Source organism: Sceloporus undulatus, chromosome 1 (genome assembly GCF_019175285.1).
Source record: "Sceloporus undulatus isolate JIND9_A2432 ecotype Alabama chromosome 1, SceUnd_v1.1, whole genome shotgun sequence".
NCBI lineage: Eukaryota > Metazoa > Chordata > Lepidosauria > Squamata > Phrynosomatidae > Sceloporus > Sceloporus undulatus.
The window spans coordinates 33704398-33724513 of NC_056522.1; the positions used below are offsets into that span (position 1 = coordinate 33704398).

Here is a 20116-nt window from a genome sequence, read left to right on the forward strand (position 1 = left end):
AATGTTGGGGGTAAGCCAGGGCTGAGGTCTAGTCTTAGAGGAAGAAGTGCGAACAGAGACAGGGGAAAAATGGTCAAGAGTTGAGGAAAGAGTGGAGTTAAATAAAGACATAGCTGAATCAGCAGAATCCCCAAGATTTAGGGAGGAGAGAGATGAAACCAGGGTCAGACCAGGATGGTTAGAGTCAACAGATTGAAGATCACGAAAATGGTGTTGAATAGTATGGCGAGGAGGAGGAGTATAAGTAAGAGCAAAGGAGATTAAATGATGATCAGATAGTGGAAAGTCAAGTGCCAGGTAGTCAGAAATGGCGCAGTTTGCAGCAGGAACTAGGTCAAGACAGTGACCAAGAGAATGAGTTGAAGAGTTGGAATGTGGTTGGAGGCCAAAAGAAGCTAGCAGAGAGTTAAAGCGAGACATTGTAGGGTTATTGGAATCGTCAACGTGGATATTGAAGTCACCTAGGATCAAAGTGGGGACTGAATCTGAAAGGAAGAATGTCAGCCATGATTCAAAGTCTGAGAGGAACTGGGTGGCAGAGCCAGGAGGGCGATAAATAACTGCGACCCGGAGCTGTAGAGGAGAAAAGAGTCTAATGGGAAACTCAAAAGAAAAGAAATGATAGCTGGGGGAAAAAGATAGAACTTGAAACTGGCAGGAGTTAGATAGCAAGATACCAACCCCTCCTCCTCAACCCTCAGGACGGCTAGTGTTCTTTTGGAGAACACCAAAAGAAAGGGCAGCGGAGGTAGCAGTATCTTGGGCTGGGAGCCAGGTTTCAGTGAGAGCGAGGAGGTTAAAGGATTTGGAGAGAAAAAGGTTATGAAATGCTGTTGCTTTAGGGAAAGCAGAGCGGCAGTTCCAGAGGGAACAGAGGAAGAGAAGCAGGGAGACAGGGAGAGGCCGAATGGGGATCATTTTGTTTCATTCCACATGGTCTCATCATAGGATTTTATGTAAAAGATATTCAGTGCCTAAATAGATGGAGGGGGAAATCTAGTCTTCTCTATGTCTCCGACTGATGCAGTGACCGAGGATGGCGTCTCTCCTCTCATGGCCAGTCTGGAGTCGGTAATGGGCTGGATGAGGGAAAACCGACTCAGTCTGAATCCAGAGAAAACGGAGGTACTTGTGACAGGTTCCCCTGGTCCAGGAATGGCGGTGGTTCCACCTGTCCTGAACGGGATCACGCTTCCTGTGAAGGACTCTGTGCGCAGTCTGGGGGTGCTCCTTGATTCGTCGCTTCACCTCACATCTTAGGTGGACGCAACGGTCAGGAGCACCTGTTATCAGCTCCGGCTTATTCGCCAGCTGCGCCCATACCTGGCCCAGAGAGACCTTGAAACGGTGGTACATGCTCTGGTAACCTCTCGATTGGATTTCTGCAATGCGCTCTACATGGGGCAACCCTTGTACCACACCCGGAAGCTACAGATGGTACAGAATATGGCAGCCAGACTGGTCACTGACACTTCCAGGGCCAGTCATATTACACCTATACTTAAAGATCTGCATTGGCTGCCCATTCGCTTCCGGGCACAATACAAGGTGTTGGTGATAACCTATAAAGCCCTACATGGCTTGGGCCCAGGATACCTGGAGGACCGCCTCTCTCCATACATTCCGCCCCGCACCCTCAGAACATCTGGGCAGCAACTATTGAGGGTTCCAGGGGCTAGACTAGCCTCCACAACGAGGAGGTCATATTCCATCGTCGCCCCGGCCCTCTGGAATACGCTGCCCACAGAGCTCCGCTCGGCCACCTCCCTGGCCCAGTTTAGGAGGGAGTTAAAAACCTTCCTATTTCAGTTAGCATTCCCTGAATCAAGTCCTAGTTAGTCTTCCCTCCCTCAACAGCAATGGTGGCTGGCTAATGGGGGTTTTAGTATTGATTTTAATGGAAATGAGTAATGTATTTTAATGCATGTGTCATGATGTATTGTATTGATGTTATTAATATGTTGTTCACCGCCCTGATCGTTGGAAGGGTGGTATATAAATAAAATTTTTATTATTATTTTATTTTTATTAGCTTACCTCTGGGATTTCCTGATTTTTTTTCTGTTCTGCCCCAAAGGCATGTGCACGCACAAATGGGTGCACAAACAGCAGCCACCAATCACCGCCCTTGTCCTGTTCAGCTGCCAGCCCATTGGACACCCCATGCAAATGGCTGTGTGACTAGCCACATGGTCACACTAGTCATCAGCTGCCCGTACAGCACATTGGTGTTCGCAGTGACACAGCACTATCATGGAGGTCCCCCATACATGCTCCCTTCCCCGCCCCTTGCCTATGGCCCCTTATTGGATTGGCTTGTTCGTTATTTTTATTAAACCCACTGTATTGTTAGTGACTTGCCATTTTTCTCCTCATTTTGCTTCATGTGGTATGATTCCATGATGAATTGATGATGTGATAGGTCAATAGTGCAGCTGACCACTTATGTGCTCCTGTGCTCACTGCAGAAGTGGATGACCAAAAAAACAACCCTGTGTGAGCAATGGCACCAGCAGCTGTGTCTGGCTAAGCCCGGGGCTCATGCTCTGGGCCACTTTCACAACCTTCCTGGGCCTTCCCACATTCCTGCACCAGCATTGCGCAGTCTGTACACCAGTGCAATAGTGTACACTTTCTATCTTGGTGTGTTTTTTGCTCAAGTGTTTAGCTCCTGAGCATAGCTTTGATCTAGTTTCCTTCTATTTTGGCCACATGCATTGTTTAAACAGGTAAGGCTCACAAGGGGTGAAACCACTTCTTTTTGTCCATGTGGACAGCCCCTCAGAAACAGGATACCAACCTCTCCTTCTGCACACTACTAACAAGTGTTAGCTAAAGTCCCATTGCCATTGGATCTGAGAGATCCTCTGCCAGTGTAGGTCCCCACTACTGCTGTCACCCAGTAACTGTTTGGCACATTTAGTCTGGCTCCTCAGCAAAAGCCTGTCTGACATGGAAAACCTATGAACAGCATTGTTCCCATCACCATAACCTCTTGCCTCAAAAGATCATGAAGTCCCCCCTATATGGAAAGACAGTGCCATAGTGGTGGCAGCTTATTTGAAATCTGGTACTGGGGGAAGTTCTGTGGATATGATGGACTGTCAAAATGAGCAACAAATCGGCCCTATGTCAAATCAAGCCTGAATTCTCCCCAGAAGCCAAAATGTCCAAATTGAAGCTATTGTTCTTTGGCCATATCACAAGATGACATGGCTCATTAGAAACAATAACACTTGGTGAAGTTGCAGGCAGTAATAAAAGAGGAAGACTGTCTTACAGGTGGATAGACTCAGTCAGGGAATCCACATCCTGAGTATGCAGGATCCGAGATGTTAAATGCAAAGACACATTAGATATCTTTAACAATAAGTGTCATTAGGTCCCATACAGGAATAGGTTACCATATATCCTGATATCACTGTGCTGAGTGTTTTCTCACCCTATCCTACTGCCTCTTATATGCAATTCCATCCAAAGAGGGAAATCTGAGCAGTTTCCAGCAATATTTTTGTTCATGAAGCTGAATAGATTGGCATAGGACAGGCTCCCCTAGTGTGATGCTATTTATGTGGGTTCTAGATTACAATTCTTATCAGCCCCAGGCAGTTGGCTATTTATCAATATCAGTGGTGATGGCACTGCAAACACATGGGGGTAGTGATGAAAGCTAAAGAATGCTGGCATAGAAAATGTTGGGTTGTGCTTAATGTCTGAATGCTGAAGGGTTCCCCCCACCCAGCATTTTATGCATTGTTTCTTTTTTGCTTCTTCCTCCCTTGTTTTTAATTGTCATTAAGCTGTCATGTGCCTGTAAGATCAAGTTAGAGTCCACAGCTAGTGGAATAAATATGAAGGATGGAATTCTTCAGTATTGTGGTTGCTTCAAATGCTTGCCAACGCTTTGCTTTTTCTTCCAGGGCTGTGACTCCCAAATGAGCATGTCAGAAATGTCCTGCAGTGAAAGTACCTCCTCTTGTCAGTCTCTGGCACATGGCTCAGCTCCAGAAATCCTCGTTGGACTGCTTTATAATGCCACAACTGGAAGACTAGCAGCAGAAGTGATAAAAGGCAGCCACTTCAAAAACTTGGCAGCAAATAGACCACCCAGTGAGTGGAATACATTTTTTTTATCCTAATACTTCTGCACTTGGGGGGATTTCACTGGTGGGGACTTCAATCCTATCATTTAGTCTTACCCAGTCAAACCGAAATAGTGCAATCATCAGCTAATCTGTTTCATGTTTTATATTTCCAGTCATTGGGGAAACAGCAGAAATCTAAAATTCAAAATATCAGTTGTGATTTGACAAGTTCCTTTTTAATTTTTCATGACTGACTGACTAATAAATTGCCTTTATCTTAATGATTAATTACTAAACTATTAATGCCTCATACCACAGAGCCAGTATAAAAAGTTCTAATGTATTTTAAAAGTCTGTGCCACTGAATGTTTATGTAAATGTGTTGATACTGCTTTAAGGATATTCATATAAGAGTTTCTAAGTGTGTGAGAGTTTAAGTGAGATCGACATGTATAATTTAGATTTGATATTCCCAGTGGTGGTATAAAAATAATTATTCTTGATGTCAGGTATCAAGTATATGGTGTTTTGTGCATTTTTGTGTAAGTGTTTCAGAAATTATAATCAAATAAAAAGATGGCCTTAGATGGAGATAAATATGTCTTTGTGGACTTGTAGGGGTTAGATTATTGAAACAGATCCATGGATCAGATGAACATGATGGTAGCACTGAAATTTATTCCATGGGAGCTACATCTATATAGTCTGGTTTAGAAAGGTTACAAAAATTCACAGGAGTACTTGGACTTTGAGGAAGCTAGACGAGAAACTAAGCTTGATACTTAATAGGAACTGTTGCCATGTAATATTTAGGCCAGTGGTGGTGAACCTATGGCACGAGTGCCAGAAGTGGCACTCAGAGCCCTCTCTGTGGGCACACACGCCATTACCTTAGCTCAGAGTTCACCAGAGTTTGTTACTAGGAAGTCAGAGGGACATGGCACTTTGCGATAAATAAGTGGGTTTTGGGTTGCAGTTTGGGCACTCAGTCTCTAAAACGTTTGCCATCACTGATTTAGGCATTGTATATGCTCGATTATAAGTCAGCCTTTGATACAACTCATGGAGAAGTTGAGGGAAAAACTTGGGGACATGTAACAAAGGATCTAAAGGATGCAGGAATGGAAAACAGTGCCAAAAAAACGTACAACATTTATGTATTTATTTATTTATTTCTATGGCTCCTTTCTGGCAGAAAGGGACCCAAGGCAATTCACAGCAGGCATAATTGTTTGTAATTCCAACAGGCATAACTGTTTGTGCTTACTCTAAAAGCTGGATGGAGTTGAGAGGAGGTCAGTACTTCTAGAAGAGATTATACTCTTGCCCTTCACCAGGGATTGGTTCCTCTTTTATATGAGTTATAGTACTTAGATTGCCTCATGGATAAGTTGACCTAGTTTTTTTGGTTCAATTTTTAAAATAATCTTTCTAGTCTTATACAGGAGTATATACCGCACATTTGCAATGTCACTTTGTTTACCCCCCCCCCCCAGGGAGTATGTTCCACATGTAATGATTACCTACATGCCATGAAACATGTTTTAGAACTGGCATTGGCAACTATTTGGAGCAGGGGCCATTTGCTCCCAGGCCCCTAGGCTACAACATCCTATAATAACTAAGTACCATTGTTTTCCACCGCACTCCATCTCAAAACGGTGACAAGCACGAAACTTCCTATCACCATTTTGAGAGGGACTACAGAAGAAAACAAATATATTTGGCAGTAGTACAAGCACTAGTGTGTTAGAACGGATGGGTGGAGGTATTTTTGCCTGTTTTCATGCATTTGGAAGGCTTTCTGCATGGATTTGAGGCAAAAAATTGCCCGAAAATCATGCTGATTTTAAAAAAAACACTAGGGGACTGGTTGAGGCTTGAGAGACCACAAAAATGGGGTGCATACAGCCTGCAGGGTGCATTTGCCCATCCTTTGTTTAGAACCTAGCACAGAGCTGCCACTTTCAGCAGCTGTTCCTTTCCTGAGCTCAACCTCTAGGTCTAACCTAGAAGCTATGCTCAAGTCTGACACATAGATGTTTCATGTTCAGTAATAATTTTATTGGTCATTTGTGGCTGAGGGTCAGATTGTTACTTTTACTCTGTGGTTAGCAGGCAGGCAAACATTAACTAATCCTAGGCATAGGGCAGCCTAATTTTCTTTTAAACCATAATGTTTGGAGAGGAGATGTCTGATTCTTCCTTCCTCAGATGTAATCCCATCAAAGAGGCCACCAGGCCTCATGCTGCAGTTATTCTTAGAAAAACGTCTCCCTTTGGTGCTAGAGCTAATTGGAGAGTAAGGTAGAGTGTCTAACAGTATTGTGGTTGGGGAAGGAAAAATGAAACCTCCCTTGCCCTATGGTGCAGTCCTGATGAAAATCACCTTTCCTTTTCTTGAATTGGTTATTTAAGAACACAAACCACAGAATTATGTTTCACTCTTAGAAACACTTTTGGGGATACACATCCTAGTCTTTTAACCACAACCACACAAGACAATTTCTTAAAGTTTCAAAATGTCCTCAATTCAAGTAAATTGAATTTACAGCTAAAGAAATACAGCTAACTATGTCTACAGCTACAGTTGTCAGTTACAAAAACTCACAGGAGTATGCACCAGGGCTGTTTACTGTGTCCCCTCTCCTCTTCAAACTCCCCAAAATGCCCCTTTTTTTCTGGCTAAAAAGAAGTGAATGATTATATAGGAGCCCTGGTGGCGCAGTGGTTAAATGCCTGTACTGCAGCCATTCACTCGAAACCACAAGGTTGCGAGTTCAAGACCAGCAAAAGGGCCCAAGCTCGACTCAGGCTTGCATCCTTCCGAGGTCGCTAAAATGAGTACCCAGACTGTTGGGGGCAAATTAGCTTACTTGCTAATTAGCTTACTTGCTGTTCACCGCTATGATCTTTGGAATAGCGGTATATAAATAAAACAAATTATTATTATTATTATTATATTTTATGCCACCCTATAAGATCTAAGGGTGGGATACAAGTAAAATCAGTATTAACAGAGTAAAACAATTTAAAACAATAAAAATAATTTAAAGAGACAAAAAAACATATTAAGCAAGTTGGCAAGTTAAAAACTGGTTAAGAAGGTTAAAACAGTTTAAAATCATGTGCATAAATATTTTGGAATGAAACAACTAGGTCCTAAAGTGAGCAGCTAATTTTTAAAAAGTGGGGCATAACAAAGCTGGCCTGAGTGCTAGTCAGGCCTCCAAAAGGAGAACTTTCCACAATCGTGGTGCCAGAGCTGAGAAGGTCCTCTCCATGTCCTCACGTGATATATTAACCTTATTGGTGGGACAAAGTGAAGCTCCCCACAAGAAGACTTCAATCCTTTGGCTGGCATATATAGTGAAAGCTGCTCTTTCAAGTACCCTCAGATATTACCTTTCCTGGAAGCCTCCACCTTTTAAATACGTACACCTCCCTATACACACTGATAAATGTTTAGAAAAAACTTTTCCAAAACCAAAAAATAAACTGCTGTACTCCAGAATATACAGAGCAACTACCTAATTCATTGGAATGGAAATTGAAGCACCATGTACACATCTCTGCTCATACTGAGTTGAAATGAACCAGGTAGTCCATGCATGCAGATGTTCTCTGTGTGCATCTGAGTACATACAGACCTGTGGAATAAGCAAGTAGATCTTTAATTTCAAATGTTCTTTTTCACACCAAAGTAATCTAGGTTGTTACAAGGTTTTTTTAAAAAAAATTTTTATTAATTTTATTCAAACAATTTAAAATTATTATTCACATATCCAAAGAAATTTTTCCTATACACAATTCCATTACCCGCCCACGCCACCCACCCCCTTCAACCCTTTGGACTTCCTTCGGACTACGTACTCTACCGTATAGATCCTTTCCCGAAGTTAAATTATACTAAGTCTTAATAATCTAATCGCTTTCTATATATTCATATATAGGACACTTTTATCCGTAATGATAATTGGAATGGATATATTATTGAATCCCATGACCCTTTCTGTCTTCTTTAATATCACTTAATCTGGTCTATTCTTATCTTCCTCTTATCCCCGATCTCTTTATGCTTTCCAATCATACCCTTCATTTTGTAAATAATTTAACCAGGGGAGCCATTCTCTATAGAACTCATCTAAAGTATTTTTCCCCAGCAGAGTTGTTAATTTATCCATTTCATATAAATCCATAACTTTTAATTTCCAATCTTCCAACTTGGGGGCTTCTTCTAGTTTCCATGCTCTTGCAATCACTGATCTTGCTGCCACCGTCATATAAAATATTAATTTTTCTTTCCCTAATTCTTCTTTAGGAGCCACCGTCATATTTAGAAGGTTCATTATGGGGTCCGGTTTCCCCTTGATGTTTACCATTTTCTTTACTTCATTGTGAATTTGTTTCCAAAATTTGTTTATTTTAGGACAGTTCCACCAACAGTGGAGGTATGTTCCTACTTGTTCTTTACATTTCCAACAGGAGTTGTTTTGTTTAAACATTTTGGACAGTTTATAAGGTGTTAAATACCATCTCACCAGTGACTTATATACAATTTCCTTAACTTCTACACTAGGTGATATTTTCATTTTTCTCATCCACACGCTTTCCCAACACTCTAGGTTAATTGTTCTCTTCAAATCTTTTGCCCATTTAATCATGTAATCTTTAATACTTTCCATCTCTAGTTCAACATTTCTAATCAAATTATATAGTCTTGAGATTCGTTTTCTTGGATCTTTAATAACCTTATCAAATTGTATATCGGCAGATCTTAATCCCTCAGTTCTAATATCCAATACAAATCTTTCCTTTAACTGTCTGTAGGAGAACCAGTCACATCTATATCCCTCCATCTCCAACTCAGTTTGTGTTTTCATAGTTCTCTCACTTCCCTTAAGTTTAGTTAACTCACCATAAGTAACCCATCCAATCTGTTTCAGTTCCAGTCTATCATGGAATGCCTCATTAGGAGAGGTCCATATTGGTAACGCGGGGCACCATATTTTTTTAAATTTAGACCAAATCCTGTTCAATGATTTCCTTATAATGTGATTGTTAAAATTTCTGTCTAATTTTATCATACAATAAATATCCATGTATCCCGAATGTTAAGTCTATTTTCTCCAAATTAAGTACTCTTTTATCATCTAATTTTATCCAGTCTATAACCCAATTCAACACACTCGCATAATAATACCATTTAAAATTTGGAAGTGCTAATCCCCCTTTTTCTACTGAATCCTGTAATACTTTTGCCTTTAATCTGGTTTTTTTATTGTTCCAGATAAAGCTATTCAGATCTTTTTCCCATTGCAAAAAGGGTTTATCATTCATTATTATTGGTAATGTCTGAAATAAATACATCATTTTGGGTAGAACCGCCATCTTGATAGTTGCGATTCTACCCATCCAAGATAGATTTAACTTCCCCCATTCTTGTAAATCTTTTTTACTTCGAGCCCATGTTACCTCATAGTTGTTTCTAAAAAGGTCCGAATTCTTAGTTGATAATATACAACCCAAATATTTAATTCTCTTTTCTATTTTAAAACCTGTCTTTTGTTCTAAATCGATCTTTTCCTCTTTAGATAAATTCATAACCAATATTTTTGTTTTATCTATATTTGTTTGATATCCCGCTACCTTACCAAATTTCTTTAGGATTTTTAGAATTTGTTCACAACTGTCCATTGGGTTGGCAATTGTTAACACCAGATCGTCCGCGAACGCTCGTAATTTGTACTCTTCTCTTTTAATTTTGAAACCTTCAATTGTCTGGTCCATTCGAATATTTATTAACGGGGTTCTAATACCAATAAAAATAGCAGTGGAGACAGGGGACAACCCTGTCTAACCCCATTATTAATTGGGCATGCTTTTGTTTTCACCTCATTTACTATAATCTTTGTTTCTTGTTTATCATAACAAGATTATCATAAATTTGTTTATCATAAATTGTACCAATCATATTCATAAAATCTTTTCCTAAATTTATAGTTTCTAATACCCCAAACATGAACTTCCAGTAAACTTTATCAAAAGCCTTCTCTGCATCGATGAAAAACATCGCCAATTTTTTTTCAATTTTTTTTTTCATGAATCTCAACCAAATTAATTATGTTTCTAGTGTTGTCCTTAATCTGTCTATTTGGAAGGAAACCATTCTGGTCTGGGTGAATCCAATCCGATAGTACTGTCTTCAATCTATTAGCCAGAATTGAAACAAACAGTTTGTAGTCCGAATTTAATAGTGAAATGGGTCTATAATTTTTTGGATCGAATAAATCTTTCCCTTCTTTTGGTAGCAAAATCATGTGTGATTGTGTCCATGTTTGGGGGATACAACCAATTTTGACCTCATTCATCATTTTTAGCAAGGGTTCTTTCAATTGATCCTCGCAAATTTTATAAAATTCACATGTAAATCCATCCGGTCCTGGAGATTTACCCTTCTTGCTATTTTGAATTGCCTGTGAAAGTTCCTGTACGGAGATTGCTTTATTTAATCTCTCCTTCTGCTCCTCGGTAATTTCCTTCAGCTTTAACCTTTCCAGATATTTTACAATTTTTGACTCTTCCGCATTTGGTTTCTTATACAAATCCTTATAATACTCAAAAAAGGTATCTCTAATCTTTTTCTCATTTGTAATTAACATACCCTCTATTTTTAATCCAGTTATTGTGCGCTTAGCTTTTTCTTTCTTCAGTTGTGCTGCTAAAATTTTCCCCAATTTGTTAGCCGATTCAAAATATTTTTGCTTCACGTATCTCATTTTTTTCTCCATCTCCTCTATCAAGAGAGATTTGACTTGTTTTTGAAGGAGTTTTATATTGTATTTTCTCATTTTTTGGGTTTTTTCTTAACATTATCTCCAATTCTTTTATTTCCTCATTAATCTTTGCCAATTTTTCCTCTTTAATTTTTTTCCTTTCTGATGCTTTTTTTATCAACCATCCTCTAATCACCGCTTTCATAGCATCCCATACAATTTGGAGTGATGTTTCATTGTTTAAATTTTCTTTAAAATAAATCTCAATATTCTGTTTCAATTCTTCCACCAGTTTTTCATCCTTTAATAAAGTAGGATTTACTCTCCAATTAAAATCTTTCCTTCCCAGTTTTAATTCCATTTGGACCAGACTATGATCTGACCATATTTTTGGTATTATTGTCACTTTACTAATACTTTTTACCAAGTGCAATGAGGTCAAAATTGTATCAATCCTAGACCACGTTTTGTGTGGATTTGAGAAAAATGTAAAATCCTTTTTCTCTCCATTTTTAATTCTCCATACATCTCCCAGGGAGTGAACTGTCATCAATTCAAAGAATTCTCGTGGTAATTTACCTTGACTGATTTTAATCTTTTTTTCAGAGAATCTATCTAAAGCTGGGTTAATTACTCCATTAAAGTCCCCCAAAATAATTATATTTTCAGAGTCTAAATTCACTAATTTCTCCTTGACTTTTTAATAAAATTTATTTTTATTCTCTAATGGGCCGTATATTCCAACTAGTAGATATTTATTCTCTTTATAACTTATTTCCACTATGATAAAATGTCCCTCATTATCACTATATATTTCTTTTGCTTTAAATTTGTCCTTGATATATATGATCACTCCTTTTTTTTTAAGATTTAGCTGCTGTTATATATTCTTGTCCTAATTTCACACATCTTATATGTCTTTTATCCTTTTCTTTAATTCTAGTTTCTTGAAGACATATTACGTCAAGTTTTAGTTTTTGCAAATAATGGAAGACTTTTTTCCTCTCCTGGGGGGTATTCAACCCCTGTACATTCCATGTCAAAAATTTCAAAGTCTCCGCCATACCCCAAATGTATCTTCACAATATAACGACTCCCAAATTTCAGTAGATAATAGTATTGATTGATTTATTATTATTAAAAAAAAAGGTAGTAAAGATTTTAGATTTAGGGTCCAAAAATCTGAGCTCTTCTTTACTCTTGGACAAAGTCTTTTTCTCTCTCTTCTTCCTCCTCTCTTCTCAATCTCTCTTCTTCTTCTATCAATTCCTGAAGTTCAAGGTTCAATGGTTCCGAGGGTACCTCTTTACTTTATCTTCATAAAAACAGTCTCTCTGAGCCCAGCAAAGATTTTCACGATGTTAAGGATCCCCACAGTCTTTATAAATCTTATAGTCAGTCCAATCCACTTACTAATCCGGTCCTATATGTAAATCACTAGTAGTTAATTAACAGAGAGTATTGCAGTCCTTGTCTTGCCTTCTATAATCAATCCTTAAAAAAGCTGGTGGACGTCCCTGAGCGATAATCACCACTTACTAGAGCAGGCGTGGATTGCTCTTCGGATTCCCCTTCTCAAATGGCTTCCATCTGTTTCACGTAGCGAGACAGATTTACTGCTGACTTCTCAGCTCCTGAGAGGTATGGAATCCTCCGCCGAGCCCCCTCTGATTCCTCTTTCCTTAAGAGGAATTTTCCTGGGTTTTGGAGCCCCTTAACCCAGGAACTCCCGCTCCTCCGAGACGTCTCTACAGAGCAGTTGCAGAGTACGTCTCAACGGGATGCCATTTCCAGCCGAAGTCCACAAGGTTTTTTTAACACACACACACACACACACACACACACCTGTTTTAGCACTCTTGGAAAACGTAAGAACAAGAGGTTCTGTCCTGTTTATCTGCCCCACAATTTCATTTGGGATGGATCCATATTATATTTCAGGGAATCTTATATTTGAATCTAGTGCCTCCTTGCATACACAATTCTGTTATGACTGTTCAGGGCAGGACAGGGCACAGATTCTCATTCTGTACTTAGTGCCACCCTGAAAATGCTGTTTGAGTAGGAAAACTGTCCTCTTGAAGAGCTATGAATGCACCGAAGAAGCTGTGGAGCTTTGGATAGGGCCTTTAAGCTTTGATCAAATGATCTTGCACATTAGTGGAATGTTTTCTCTTGAATGATCCAGTAAAGTAGCACTTGACCTTTAGTTTGGCCAAGAATAATCTGTCAACCAAATTCATTTTAATCCAATTAGCATTCATTGTATTGTTTATAATGTACACAGGGTGCAATTCAGTGACCACTTAACCCATTGTAATTCCATTGGCCTCCTCTTGTCTGAGATCATTGAATTGACCCTTACTCAAAGAGCTGGAGTTTGCATGAAAAAGAGGAAGGTCCAAGACGATTCTATGAGTTCTAATTTTGTAGCCTTGCTTTTTTGCATAAATGTTTATGTCCTCTGTTTTAAACCCAATATAACTTAAGATATCTCATTACTTAAACAGTGTAATTTTTGCGTGAAAGATTACACAGTGACCTTACAAAATTCATTTCATTAAATTGTACCTGTCAATCCTTTTGTTCAGTCCCTTTCTCTAAACTGATTTGCTAAGGTTTTGTTTTCTTCCACTTCTGGTGAATAGTATTTCCTCTTAAATTTTAACCTTTGATCCTCTCTCACCCAACTATTGACATCTGGTCATTATTTCTTTTACTGCTTTCCACCCCCTGTTGTCAGACGGACTGTTCTGTTGTCTAAAACACTTGATAGGTGGACAGGTTTATATAATACGAGGTGAGTTCCTGTAGAGACTAATTGGATGTTGTCTTTTTCATGCAAAAGAAAGTTGCCAGCAGCAAAGTGCTCCACCACCCTCCACCATGCCGGTTCCTGACAATTTACATTAATGATCTTACTCTTATAATGGAGATATATCTAATCTCTGCCTATGGATGATGGTATTTCAAAGATCTGTAAAAGAAAAATGGGACAAATGCTTGGACATACAATTTTATTATAGTCTTCTGGCTTTAAAAATATTCCAACTTCATCCAGATATCAAATGGGTGAGGAGACAGAGAAGCCTGTTTCTTAATAAAGCATATCCCCCAATACTAACATGCTGGAAGGTGTAAGTATAATTGTATTTTCTCAGTCAAAATTAAAAGCTCTGCAATAATGGGCTAATTAATTTATGGTCATGACCCAATGGCTCCAGTGCATATGCAAAACTTCACAGAGACAGAGATGTCTCTCTTCTTCAGTGACAGAGGATTTTGGATTGCGTGTTAATATTTTAAGCATTGTTACAGCAGTTCCTAAAAGCATTATAAAACAATGATGCTCTACTAATATATTGTTCTACATATTACACGTATTTATACAAAAAGTAGGCAGCATGAAAAACTTTACTCAGATGAGTTAACATCAACTTTTCAATTCATTTTTATAACTTGGCATTTTAAACGTTCACGAATCTAAATTGAATGCAGACCACATCCATGCAGAGATCTGTTCTTTCAGCAAACATTTCATCATGAGTTCCCATGATGTTTCACTGCACTCCACTCCCATTTTTTTAACTTGCACTTTGTTTATTTTTATTTCAGTTTTTATGCCTCTTGTTTACATTATCAGAAAACTCTGATCTGCTTTACAGTGTTGTGGCCAGTTGTGGCTTGCTAAGTGTTAATGCTACACTTGTCTGCTTGATGCAAATAAACAGGGGGCAATGGATTAGAAGGATTATGAGGTATACCTTTTAAGGCTACTTAATAAAAAATAATAAATTCAATTAAGCAAATATTGAAATCAAATATTTATCTCCTTGTAGTCACATTACTAAGTTTAGTCAATTAATCAAAATCCAGTATGGTATACATCATAACCTTGAAAGGTACTCTGCTGTATTGTGGTTGAAGACATTCTTTGTGGAAGATATCTCATGTATCATATTGTTTATTTTATAGATACATTTGTTAAGCTGACATTGCTGAATTCCATGGGTCAGGAGATGTCCAAATGCAAGACTTCCATACGAAGAGGACAACCAAATCCAGTCTTTAAAGAGACCTTTATTTTTCAAGTGGCACTGTTTCAGCTTTCTGACGTTACACTCATATTATCTGTGTATAATAAACGCAGCATGAAGCGAAAGGAAATGATAGGCTGGATTGCTTTAGGTCTGAACAGTTCTGGAGAAGAGGAACTAAACCACTGGACTGAAATGAAGGAATCCAAAGGACAACAAGTATGTAGATGGCACGCACTGTTAGAATCTTAATGCATAGTTGTGGCACCACAGAATATCAGGAATCAGGATTCAATTATGCTGCCCTTTAGAACTGAAAGGTGTTGCAGAAATTACAGATTCAACATTCCAGTTTAACAAATGCACAAAATGCTGCAGAGCAGAATTAACTTTTAACACTGTCACTAAAAACATTACTGATTTCAGGTAAAATGTACCAGACACAGAAGGGACAGCAACCCCAAGTCCTTATCATGAAGCTTTTAAGTTTTGTTTTACCTCTCATCATCTTTATTTTTTTTAATATAAGTTACAAGTAATTTCTGTAAATCCTCTGTTTTTGCAAAATTCTTCCATTGTGTTGTTCTCATTTTTAGTGGTGCTATGCTGTATACTAGATGACCTGTCACAAAGCAGTTTGAGGGAGAAAGGAACAGTCAAATGGTGGAACAAAACATAATAGGAGAGAAAATGTATACTCTTGACTTCTACACTAGTAGAAGCATTACCTTTTTTTCCCCTTAGCAACTTAACATTTCTGACAGTTTAATTTTGAAGAACACTAGTGTCGCTATGCAAGAGCAGCCCTGCATACTGACTGCTTATCAGACACACAAACAGTTCTTCTGTAGTGCTGTTCTAGGCTGGAAATTATTTTTTCCCACAGCAAGCTAAAATTGTTTTGAAACAGGAATAGCTGTTCATAGTGTGTATATACATCAGACTCTCCCTGATGATAAGCAGATTTTTAGCATTTTTTCAAAAGTTTATGAAACTGGTTTGATCAGAGGTAAGGATGAGAGAAAATATCTGTCTCAAATCATTTTAGATTGGGAGGGTAATTCCAGTGTAAAGTCTTTCGCATGCAGGAGCGTTTTATGCATGGCTTCTTTGGTTCTTAGGGAATTGCATTCCCATTTTTGGCATTAATCAAATTCTCCTTGAGCCCACCATTGGAATAACATCTATATTTTGTCATTCAATGTTCACCTTTCACCATTCTGGTCATTTGAAGCCAAGATTGAAAATACAAGGATTGAAATTCTACTCAGCTAATCCTGCTGGAATCCTACTGAAGTTTGTATTTGCATCAGTAGCCCTTCTATGTTTTGAAACTGAAGGTGCACTCAGAAGAACAGCTTCTAGTAGTACCGTCCTAAAGATGTTATCAGCTAGCACCTTTCCCTCCTTAGTGGATTATCTGGAAATAAAACAAGATGGACAAAGTGGTGGAAAAGGTTACAAATGATGGGCATCGTTGTCTAACTTCGGTAAAAGCCTGCAGTGGAAGCCTTATCTGGAAGCACCCTGAGGGGTATTTCAAAAGTAGTCTGAGATGGGGAATGGGGTCTGTGATACTCCAAGTTAAAAATGAAAATGTTTGGCTGGATGAACACAAGTAGCTGGACACAAGTAAAGATGCCCTGTTTTCCAAAATCCAAGAGGCTTGCAAACCATAGCTAATCAAGCATACTTTCTAGCAAATGCCTCTCATGGATATCAGTTGCATTTTTGATTAGGTAAGGAAAATATGACTCCATCTCATAGCTTTACTAAAAGTTTCTTTAACTGGATAAGTTGATCTATAGATTAATTTGAAGCATTTCTTACAAACCTCTAGGAACATCCCAGACATTTAGGGAAAGAACTTGAGCAGTCCATAAAGCTTCAACACTGTGGTAAGCATCCATGTTGCATTTCTGATTGTTGTTGCCACCAGCAGCACTGCCATGATCATTGTCAATGTCATCATCATTTTGTCTTGGAATAAAGCAACTTAATGAATTCTAAGATTTGAAGCACACAGGGAAATACTTTAAGAGTCTCTTAGCTCAAAGGTTCTTGCAGTAAAAAATTGCTTCACCACTTTCTATTTCAACTACTGTTAGAGATCAGGAATACTGTCTAAGTTAAAGGAAGGGTCTAATTTCCTTTCCTTCAGGATACAGCTGGCATAATGACAAAGTAATATATCAACATAAATAAAGAAACCCCCAGAATATCTATTATTCTTATTTGAGGATGGAATCTGTATCTATTGTTAACATAGCCAGATTTTATGAATTTCTGTTCAAGTGCTGCTTTCAGTTATGATTTCTACATGAAGGGAGACTGCACAAAAGAATTTCTAAATTTTCTTGTTTATTTAAAATGAAATGATTTTTTTAAAAAAATTATTACTTTAATGTCTTCACAATATTATTGAATGCCACTACGTTTGATATCGACATCCCAGTATTGCATGAATGGATACAAGTGCATTGAAGGATGTGTAATGTTTGCAGTCTCAGAATTCTTAACAACATCCTTTAAAAGTCCCACCTGTTGCTTTGAAATTGTTATTCAGTGCCTTTCATGTTTCACCACTTAAATTTATAACTATAATGTGATGCTGAATTGATTGATTTCAGACTTGAATGATTTTAAAGAGTTACAAAATGAATTTTCCTTCCTGTGTTGCATGAAGAGTAGGCGCAAGAACTGTAATATTGTTAAAAGAAAACTATTCAGGAACCTTTGCAAACAAAAATATTGTTAATAGCAGTACAATATAGTATATTCTCTCTAGTTGTTTCTTGTTCATTTTACAGTGCATCCTTATAAATATTTTGTTTCAAAAGTCCTCACTTAACTTTTTAGTTAAAATGGAGATGCTTGGGTTTGCTTGCATATCTGAAGCTGCAATTTCAAGCATCATTATTGTAAACTAAATCCTAATTGTTCTTTCCCACTAGAGTAGACCCACTATATCAATGCAAACTTCGTAAGCCACCACTTTCCATTGAACAACAGATCTACTGCATTTGGAACTGACAACTAGATTTAGCCCTTTCTACTACTGAATTTAATGAAGCTTAGTTCTGAACAAACATGTTTAGGGCTGGGCCATAAGACTTGCACTGTCATAGTGCCTTTAAGACTGGGATGGATTTGTTCAGGGAAGTAATTAATGAATGAACTATGACTTCATGAAGATGTACCTAATTTTAAAAAAGTATTACTATATTTGTTATTATGATCCAGGAAACTCTTAATTCAGAAAGTTGCCTCACCAGAGTTGTACCTCTGTATATATTTTTCTCTTTCAAGTAAAGTATCTCATAGATACAGCTAATGAGTAATTCCGCTGGAAGGCGAGATAGAAGTGAGCTATTTTTTTTAAAAAAAATTGTTTTTGTGCAACAATCTGTCACATTAATACCTGCCCTAATTTTCACATTGGTTGCCTTGTTTGGAAATGACCGTGTACACATAATTAGTTCTTTGCTGGTTTATGACTGTAATAAATCTTTGATTTGGTTTGACATAAATCATTGGATGAGAAGAGAAATTCAAATCTCCCAGCTCTCCTCAGAATTACTGTACACATAACAAATTGAAGATTCAACTTGTAATCACAAGATTATATTTGTTGAAAAGAAAAGTATTTGGGCATATATGTAGGCTGTTTCTAACAAAATCTAAAAAGTCAGACTGACATAAGGTCCTGGCAATAATGCACTTTTATTAGTGTGGTGATCATTACATTTATTTTTATGGTATTATTTAGGATGATATATTGTGGGTTATCTTTAGCAATTGTCTTTTACTGGCAGAAAGTTTTTTGATCTGTCAGAAAGTTCCATCAATAAAATACGGAGGGAAAGAATCACACAGACACAAACATGCACACAATCTGTTGCAGGGTCTGAGGGTTGTGGGATGCTTTGAAACAATGTAAAGTGGCACAGGGACTACAGGACATGGGTAAATTAGCAGAAATTATCTTGCTACCTGTTTCACCTACAGCAGTTTCAGATGGATTAATAAATCTGCTCCAAATAGGGTGACATCATTGTATACAGTATAGTGTGTAGTATCATGATTGCTGTCACTTTGAATTGAGCGAGGTCACATGTCAGTGGTAGTGCAAACACTTTGCATATATGCTGTCAGATGAATTGTTAATTTCTTAAAATAAGGGCATGTACATTTGTTCTTACATGTAATGATTCTGTACGATATATATACAAATGAGAAATCTTGCACACACCTAATAGTATGGACACAGGTGTTCAAAAACAGTGTCCATGCAGTTCCTGACAGTGTGTCTGCAACAAACACCTGAAGATATGGCTTAAGTATTCCTTCTGAGATGGGAGTGGAATCCATATTGGATATTTGTTACATTTGAGATATTCTCAATATTGCTCAGGAGGAAGGGGGTAGGAGACTCCTCTCGGAGACTCTAGAAATTTAGATTCAGGATCTTCAGCCTATCTAGCTGGCATTCTTAAAAAGGACTGTTCATCTATCTCCTTCGGCAGCTCATTTTATGCTGCTTGGAATTCACACCAGTTACTGGAAACCAGTAACAGGAGCTGTACTGCTGTTCATTCTTAAGTTGATTTGTGCTCATGAATGTTGTCCTTGTCGACTATGAAATTTAATATCCCGTATTGTAAGCCTGTCAAATCTGTGACCCTCTTGGCTATATGCAGCACACCATTTTAGCATACTGCAACATGGCAGGTGCTTAATGAATCCCTCTGGTTTTGCAGTTTCAAAATGTATTTCTTTGCAGTTCAAAGCAGCCTAGAAAAGCAGTGGGGTTTATTGAGCACCTGTTCTGCTGTGTACAGCCCAAGGGACACCAATGTAACAGGCCTGCATTTGCATTGAGAAGCTTTCCTATATGTAACACTTCACTGAATTTTTGACCAGTGACTGGCGCATGTGTATTTCAGTACAATATATTGTCACACACCTGATCCAGAAGAGCTTCAGGCAGAGGTTTGACTATGCCTTTGGCTACCTCTACCATCAAGGTAAGCTAAAAAAAAAAAAAAGTCTGAAACATGTAATGTTTTAGTAACTGTTTTATTTTGCTCCAGTTCTACAAATGTCTCCTTCAAGGTTGTTTCATTGGACCTTATCACATTAGGAAATCCTGCTGAGAAACGGAATTTAAATTAGAAAAAACCCACATATGTGGGAAGTTTTTCAGACGACATTCCTG

The 20116-nt window shown here is 38.1% G+C and overlaps 1 protein-coding gene across 1 annotated transcript in view; it reads left to right on the forward strand.

Moving 5' to 3' along the window:
• SYT14 (synaptotagmin 14) overlaps window positions 1-18454 on the forward strand; it is a 120774-nt gene extending 102320 nt beyond the window's left edge. Inside the window, 3 exon segments of the mRNA XM_042462833.1 lie at window positions 3921-4110; window positions 13605-13661; window positions 14837-18454. Coding sequence (XP_042318767.1) covers window positions 3921-4110; window positions 13605-13661; window positions 14837-15150 — 561 coding nt within the window. The 3' untranslated portion in view covers window positions 15151-18454.
• Window positions 18455-20116: the final 1662 nt, after the last annotated feature.